The sequence below is a fragment of the Salmo salar genome, chromosome 09 (assembly GCF_965601325.2).
Source record: "Salmo salar chromosome 09, fSalSal1, whole genome shotgun sequence".
NCBI lineage: Eukaryota > Metazoa > Chordata > Actinopteri > Salmoniformes > Salmonidae > Salmo > Salmo salar.
Genome location: NC_138299.1, coordinates 22830942 through 22839258, shown reverse-complemented (window position 1 = coordinate 22839258; position 8317 = coordinate 22830942). Strand labels below are relative to the sequence as shown.

Sequence of the window (8317 nt, the reverse complement as noted above, 5' to 3'; positions counted from 1 at the left end):
ATGAGCACTCTACCCGCTGCGCCTTGGTCCCCTTCATACGACCCTCATGACACAGCCATGACGTCTCTGACGAACCAGACTGGCGACAGCTCTTGCCCCATCTGGCTGCGCCAGTTTTGTACTCAAAACAACAAGCATAATAAAAGCCTGAACAGAGAGGGTTATGGCCACTGAATGTTGGTGTCCCTCCCTGTCCATCCTCCCTAACAGGAGCTACAGGATGCAGAGTTCATCCCAATGCCAGAGGATTCCAGAGGCTGCATACCTGGCCCACTGGCTCCTTTCTCAGAGAGCGTCACACTGCTCTATGATGAGCTGCAGGAGGTGAAGGCTGCAACCGCTGCTGCCGCCACTGAGAAAGGCCTCTCGGTTATGACAAACGCACCTGACTTCATCCCCATGCTAATGTCTCAACCTAACCAAGTGTTGTTTCTTTAGACCGCTCGGATGGGCTGTGATGGGGTCAACGGGTTGGAGGAGGCAGGAGCCTGTAAAAGGGGAGGCACCAACTTGCTACAGAGCAAGCAATGAGGTAGCAGAGGTATGTGCAAGATAACCCCTTACACACATTGTTACAGCACAAGGCTAGTTGAGACAGTATTCTGGTGCAGTTGCTTGTGTTTGCTCTGTGTTTCTCTGTAGTTGTTGCCATTTTATTTTACAGTTGCGAGAGACCAAGAGGCAGCGATCCAGTTGTTACAGAAGCAGGTAAGCATCACTCACTATAGACTAGTGGTACCCGGGTCAGCTGTTTGTTCACCTGCCCCTGCTCACAATTGCAAATAATTTTTTAGATATGATTAAGTGAAAATCTGAGGCCCCACACTTGACCCTAACCCACAAATATAGAAAATGCGCTGTAGGCTACAGTCAAAGGTAGGTTTTTTGACAGGGGGTGGAGGATTGTTTTTTGCATAATTTGTTTCTTATAATTTCCGACATCTTAGTAGGCTATTTGTTAGTGAACTTGTTTATAATTAGATGCATGCAGCTTCTCTTCTGTTATTATGTTGCCCTAGAAGACTAAATAAACACTTGCTCACTAGAATAATGTCATAAATGATAGAAGGAATGCTTCAATTTAGTTGACATCGGTAAAGTTTTCTGTCATCTCTGCTTCTTTTGCAGAGCAAACCAAACATGTTTCTGATAAGATTTCAGTTTGGCTTGGATGCGTATTTTTAATCAGGTATCTAACTGCACATTCACATTTCTTCAAGATGATGAAATAAATGAATCGTATTTCTTCACTCCTGTTGTCGAGTCAAAATGTACATTCGTGTCAATTTGCTGCAAGAAATTTAACCCATCTGAACAGTAGGCTACAGTTCCCTTGATGTGCCATAGGCCTATTTGAAGTCCCGTCTTGTGACTGTTAAAAATGTGTGTAGCGCCTCACAATCACATAACATAGGCACTGCTATCATTGTCTTTAAAAACAAAAAATGTATTTAACCAGGTAGGCTAGTTGACAACAAGTTCTAATTTCCAACTGCGGCATGGCCAAGATAAAGCAAAGCAGTGCGACACAAACAACACAGTTACACATGGAATAAACAAGCGTACAGTCAACAACACAATTGAAGAAAAAAAAGTATTTTACCACTTCACCAAATCTTTCTCAAACATAACTTTTCTGGCCCCTCCCTTCTATTTATTTTCAACACTCCATTTCACAGCTTATCTCTTATTGAATTCAACTCTGACATTGGCCTTTTTCTCTCAGTGGATAGACATTAACTTTTTCTGCCCATTCCCAAAAGCTTTTGGCGATCGGTGTGCAGGCTATTTGGCGCACGTCAAGTTCGACCCTAAAGTTTAGGTTTACGCACTAATGCCAGATAGAATGAAAGAACCTCCATGTAGCCAATAGGCCTAGGTCACAGGAGGTTGGTGGCACCTTAATTGGGGAGAACGGGCTCTTGGTAATGGCTGGAGCGGAATAGGGAGAACGGGCTCTTGGTAATGGCTGGAGCGGAATTGGGAGAACGGGCTCTTGGTAATGGCTGGAGCGGAATAGGTAGAACGGGCTCTTGGTAATGGCTGGAGCGGAATAGGTAGAACGGGCTCTTGGTAATGGCTGGAGCGGAATAGGGAGAACAGGCTCTTGGTAATGGCTGGAGCGGAATAGGTAGAACGGGCTCTTGGTAATGGCTGGAGCGGAACAGGGAGAACGGGCTCTTGGTAATGGCTGGAGCGGAATAGGGAGAACGGGCTCTTGGTAATGGCTGGAGCAGAATTGCTGGAATGGTATCAAACACGTGGTTTACATGTGTTTGATGCCAATGGTATTGTATGCCATTCCATTGACTCCATTCCAGCCATTATTATGAGCCGTCCTCCCCTCAGCAGCCTCCACTGGCTTAGATATAAATGTAACATTCATTGATTTTGTTTCTGTATTTTCTCTTTATTCAACCCAGCACCTGTAGTGATCCCTGTAGGCAAAGTTGTGTAGTAACACTGAGTTGAGACCCTATTCTAGACCGATCAACTCCATTGCTATGCAGACAAGTGTTATCAAGAGTTGTTCTCTTTCATAACAGTTCAGTGACCAGCTCAAAGAGAACGAGACTCTGGACAGCAATCGACCATCTGACCCTGCGTGAAGCAGGAACTGAAAAGAACAGCAACCACCAATCCGATCACAGGCCTGTGGAAAGACAGGGAGGAGCCTCCAACCATGATCGGGAGAGATCTGCTAGGACAAATCCGTGAGGAAAAACTGTCCTATCCTATATGCAATGAGTGGCGGTGACCCTGTGAAAAAATAGTATTATATTTGAGATTCTCCAAAGTAGCCACCCTTTGCCTTAATGACAGCTGTGCACACTTTATACACCTGTCAGCACTGGGTGTAGCTGAAATAGCCAAAGCCACTAATTTGAAGGGGTGTACACATACACTATATATACACAAAAGTATGTTCCAATGTGAATTTCAAGTACTTATTTTTTGCTAACTTCATTTCAAAAGCCCTGAGCCCTGTTCTTCATATGTGATGCTGTTAAAAAAAAGCCTAAATACTATTTCAAATAGCCAAAGGTATACCAAATATTGTCTCTCTTACATCTAATTTACCAAAGAAGTATTTAGTGTTAACATGTAAGTATTTACAATCTTGTGTATTTCATATGATGATCAGCTTGCTGTTCTGTATCTGAAAAAAATGGTGTATAAGGTTCACTTTTACAGAACTCAAACTACTGATTTCAATATAGACAATCACTTATTTTTATTGCCTTAAGATGATAACCTTGAATTTGTTTTAACTAGTATTTAAGTAGAGGAAATTGTCATTTTATGGTTAATCTTCCTTCTGTAAAATGTAATGTCATGAGTACAGTTCTCTTCCTAGAATATAGAGAAGTGTAATATTCACATTGTGTATTTGTTTACTCTGGGTGGTGTACAGTATGTGTTTTAAGTGTCCTTTACCAACGGCTTATAAGCTTGCAACTCTTGGTTGGTGTGCAGTTAATTGATACAGTACACAACACTGGAATTTCCTTTATCAGTGCAAGAGAAACGTCCTTAGTGCTTTTGCATACTCTTAAACCAAAAATTGTGTTGTGATGACTTGTGCACAAATAAAAAGAATAGGCTATGCTTTTTATACAGTTTGTTTAATGTTGAAATATTACACCTATACTGTTCATTTTTGCAATCAATTTTTTTTCCAGTGGCTTACCTTATGCAACATAACATGTAGTGGGTGTACTGTTAGTGGTCTTACGTTCCACTATTCATAGAGGCACCTTTGTTTTATGCTTAAGATGAATTCTGAAATGAACCGAACACTATAGACAAAGCAAAATATGTTTGTTTTTTTTGTGCTTCAAAATCCACCAATTGTTATCGTTGGTTTTCATTTTCTTTTAACACTTTTGCAGACTGTCAAATCTTGTTTGGCAGTATCTGATACTGTATTTCTACAGTATTTACAATTTAGGCATGACATCTAAATAGTTTAGTTCCCCCCCCCCACTTCAAAGGCAGTGTGAAAAATGTGTAAAAACTATACTCAAACATGTTATTTTATACTAAATACTCATATTAAACCACAACACCATACCTGTACATTTTGCTCTATAAAAATGTAAGTTAATGCAGAGGCTTTAAGGTAACAAATTCCATATAAATTGCATCAGGGCTTAAGTTTTAACATCTGAAACCCTACCTCTTCAAAAAAGTTTATTAAATAATCCCACAGCACCCCCCCCCCCCCCCACCCACACACACACACACACATATTTTATACAAAATAATTGCCTTTTGTGAATTAACATTTGCTCTTGACTTTTTCCCCCCTACTAGCACTGACTTTGCTGATAGCTACTTTATTGAGGAAAAATGTACTTATTATAACTGAGATATGTGGTTGTCTCACCTAGCTGATGAATGCACTAATTGTAGGTCGCTCTGGATAAGAGCTTCTGCTAAATGACTCAAATGTAAAATGTAGTTTTGAATGCTTTTTATAAACATCATTGCAAATTAGTTGGTTTTGTCAGTGGCGTTGGCGGGGAGGTGGAGGGCGACTCTTGATGTTCTGGCACTTGGGGATATGTCGCTCTGCTGGCCCAGGGGCAAATCGGCGGGCACAGTGAGGGCAGGTCACATAATCATCATTGTCTTGGATAGGTGGTTGGGGCTGCAAAGCACCTGTTGCTGGAACATGGGCTTGGCGCAGATTACGAATGAATGCCTCGTGTTTCTGCCTCCAGTTGCTCTTCTTTAGCTGTAAATCAACAAAATCATATTAACCAGGGTTGAGAAATGGCATGAGAAACGAGAAAAATACCATTATTTCCTCAAGTTAAAGAAATTGGGGAAAACTCTTACCTCAGGAGACTTGCTTCTTGAGTTGGTTTTCATGAACTCTTCCAGGTCAGTTCCCTTGGCCCTGTACTTGGAGGAGTCAAAGACTTTGCGGCTGGAGCGCTGCATCCTCTCACAGACCTGAAGGTGCTTCTCTAGTCTCTCTGCAGCAAATTTTCTGTGGCAAATCGTGCAAGGGATGAGCTGGAGGCTAGCATTGTCAGCACTCTCCGCTGGGCTGAGTTCCACTTGCAGTAGCCGACTTGACTGGCGGTGAACTGAGGGTGATGTGTGGGAAGCTTCTCGAGATATTTGTCTACAATTGATGCTACTGCGGCTCCCTGGCACTGATCTATGTGCAGTTTTAAGCTGTCCCTCCTGATCCAGCCCTCTACGAAATATGTCACGCTCCTTCCTCTTATCATCAGCTGAAACATACCTCTCTCTAGAAGACCTTTCCCACTTATACTCCCTCTCCCAGTCTCTCTTCTTCTCAACCTTCTCCCCATTTCGTTCTCTCTCTTTCACTTTCTCCCTCTCCCACCTATTCCTCTCAAATCTTTTCTCCCTCTCCCAATTTGTATCCTTTTCATTCTCCCTTTCTCTAGCCCTTCTGCTCCACTCTCCATTTTTCTCCCTCTGTTGCTCTAGGTCCTTCTCAGCCCTCCTGTCTCTACTCCACTCTGGCTTGATCACAATTTCCCTTTCCATTCTTTCCAACCTCTCCCACTCTTCTGCAAGTGCCCTCTTCTTCTCTCTTCTCTCCCTACTTAACTCTTCTTTTTTCTCTCTCTGCCACTCAATATCCTCCCGGCCTTTATCCCTCATCATCAACCTCTCCCTCCTTTCCATCTCGTGAACTCTCTCCTTTTCCCTTCTCTGCTCAGCTGAGGACACCTTGCTCTCGATCCACTCCTTTTCTCTTTCCACTGGTCTCCTAATATGCCTCTCTGCCCTCTTAGTGTTATCACCTGAGACAGTTCTCTCCCTCTTCTGCATTTCTCTCACTTTTTCCTGAGTTTTCAACAGCTTCTCCTGGAGTATTAGTTTATCCATTTCAATTTTCCTTGCCATCCTCCGCTCATAATCCAGCCTCTGCTGCTCTCCCTTTGATCGTTTGTACCCAGCAACCCTTCTGCAGTTTGTGTTCTCTTCCAATGATGGTGAAGGATCCTCAGCAGGTCTTCTGTGGCTTATTATGCCACTTCTTCTATCATACTCTGAATGATCATGTGGTGGTGAGGGAAAATACGGAGGGAGTCTTTGAAACTCATTAGGTTTACAAGCTACCTCGTCATTACTCAACCTATCTATGATTAAAGTTCTTTTATGGTAGACAGGCTTCAGTGAAAATGCCTTGTCCACTCCATCTGCTTTCCTCCCAGACACAATATCACCTGGTTCTTCAGGGTAAACATACTTTGTCCTTGCTGAGTTATGTGTTCTGCTTTGGGAGGAATATTTGGATTGATGAAATGTCTCTTGGGAATACTGTTGCTGCCATTCATTCATGACAGTCCTTTCCCTTGGTCTATGGTCCTCAAATGGTTGCTCTCGAAGGCTGGTCTGATGTTTCAAAGGGTGATGCAAAGCTCTTGAGCGGTCCTTCACAGGTGGGAGTTTTTCCAATATCACTTCTTTATCCAATAAAAGAAAAGGGTCAGGGTGAGGATGCGGAGCCATTTGCAACCTATGCATAATTATACCCCCAAAGAAATTGTTGATTAGGGGTTGATTTTACTTGTTGAGAAGATAAGGCCTAGCTAGCTAACTATATGACTTAGCTAGCTAAACGTTACAAGAATTGACTCACCAGCTGCTCTCCCTCTTGAATTGCCAGATTTCTCTTTGTGATTCTCTTTCAGCATTTCACTACTGCTTAGCAATGGCTAACGTTACTCCAAGACATGACTAATTATCTTCTTTAAAATTAGGTTGTGAATATCTCAAATGTTGACAGCAGTAGCAACATGCACACACTTAGCACCTGTTTTGTTGGTATCAGTTGCCTAGAAACAAGGTATTTTGTTAACGTTTTCTGATTGGTGCAGTACTGTCATCCGGAAGCAATGACCGGATGTTACGAAAAATAGCTGTCTGAATGAAAATCTCCAAACTGCCAAATCATTTTGGAGAAAGCTGAGCGAAGGTATGATTTAGTAAACTAGCTATATAAACAATGACAATATTATGCGCTTGTTCTAATTGCACCGATAAGGGGCAAATGAAGATCACAGGTTAGCAAGCTAGTTAGTTAGCTAGCTACAGTAATGAAAGTGGAGGCTAAACTAGCTTTGGGACACTACATACGGAGTCTGTACACAGACAGTGTGTCCCAAAGCTATGGCTAAGCATGCTGTTTGAGTCAGTCTCTTGTTTTGGTGAAGCTGTAAGTAACCTAGTTACATCTGCAACTAGCTAACTACAATAAATAGGTAGTCTCTAGGCAGACCGGCAATGTTCCCTAGGTCTGGGATGTCTGAGACTAATAAATAGGTATAACATCGTTTGGCCTATCTAGGTAGCTACTCGCAGTTGTGTTGAATTGAACCCTTCAGAAATATTGATATATTTTTTTCGCTTTTCATTAAGACAGCTGGGATGTCTACTGAAGAGATGATTTCAGTAGATTATGAAATATTTGGGAGAGTTCAAGGTGTATTTTTTCGAAAATACACTCAGGTAAGAATGCAATACAACAGTAGGACATAAACCATTAAGCCATTATGATGATTATTTGTCATTTGAAAGTCATGTTTCATACCTATGCTTAGTAACACATGGTTAATTAGCAGGCTGACTGTCCGTCAGTAGATTGGACATAAGCATACTTTCATACTACTCATTTATGTTTTCAGCTGTATGGTGTGATTCATTTAATTTCTTTGTCACTCAGTCATGCTAGCAGGAGTAAGCAGCCCTGGCCTGGAGGTCCTGGCTGAGACACATCAGGGGTTGTAGTGCTGAGCTGGAATAAAAATGTGTATACCTTGTGGCTATTCAAGGAAACACTCCTGAGTAATGATAACCTCTCCTTCTGCCATATTTGGTGTTTTTCAGGCAGAGGGGAAAAAGCTAGGTTTGGTCGGCTGGGTGCAGAACACAGAGGCAGGAACTGTGCAGGGGCAGTTTCAAGGTCCAAGCAACAAGGTGAGACAGATGCAGGATTGGCTGAAGTCCACTGGGAGCCCCAAGTCACAAATCATCAAAGCAGAGTTCAAGAATGAGAAGAACGTTAAGAGTTTGGATCACTCAACGTTCAAAATAGTTCGCCCTTGAATTTATTTTATAGAGTATTACATTCCAAACTAATGTGTGAGATATTCTTGTTATTAAAAATGAGGATTGTTTTGTTAGAGTTCCTGAAATGGAAAGCTTTAGAAATGTACTGTAAATCATTTAAACTTATTTCAATGTACGTTAGGCCTTTACTCTGAATTGTGTGTTAATGTGTAATATTTAAAATACAACTAAAATAAAATATTTAACACAATTT

The 8317-nt window shown here is 41.8% G+C and overlaps 2 protein-coding genes across 3 annotated transcripts; one reads left to right on the top strand and one right to left on the bottom strand.

Moving 5' to 3' along the window:
- Positions 1-4251: 4251 nt before the first annotated feature.
- zc2hc1c (zinc finger, C2HC-type containing 1C) lies at positions 4252-6824 on the bottom strand. The gene is made up of 3 exons (XM_014210865.3): positions 6635-6824; positions 4846-6458; positions 4252-4741 (listed from the first exon to the last, which is right to left on the bottom strand). The coding sequence occupies exons 1-3, from the start codon at positions 6687-6689 to the stop codon at positions 4511-4513; spliced, it is 1899 nt and encodes a 632-aa protein (XP_014066340.3). The 5' UTR covers positions 6690-6824; the 3' UTR covers positions 4252-4510.
- Positions 6825-6873: 49 nt separating this feature from the next.
- Positions 6874-8314, top strand: acyp1 (acylphosphatase 1, erythrocyte (common) type). 2 transcript variants are annotated; one of them, XM_014210867.3, is made up of 3 exons: positions 6874-6970; positions 7418-7503; positions 7882-8314. In XM_014210867.3, exons 2-3 carry the CDS (start codon positions 7423-7425, stop codon positions 8098-8100), a joined length of 300 nt encoding a protein of 99 aa, XP_014066342.1. In that variant the 5' UTR covers positions 6874-6970; positions 7418-7422; the 3' UTR covers positions 8101-8314. The 2 variants fall into 2 exon arrangements, with proteins under 2 accessions (XP_014066342.1, XP_014066341.1); XM_014210866.1 differs by having other exon boundaries at positions 7414-7503.
- Positions 8315-8317: the final 3 nt, after the last annotated feature.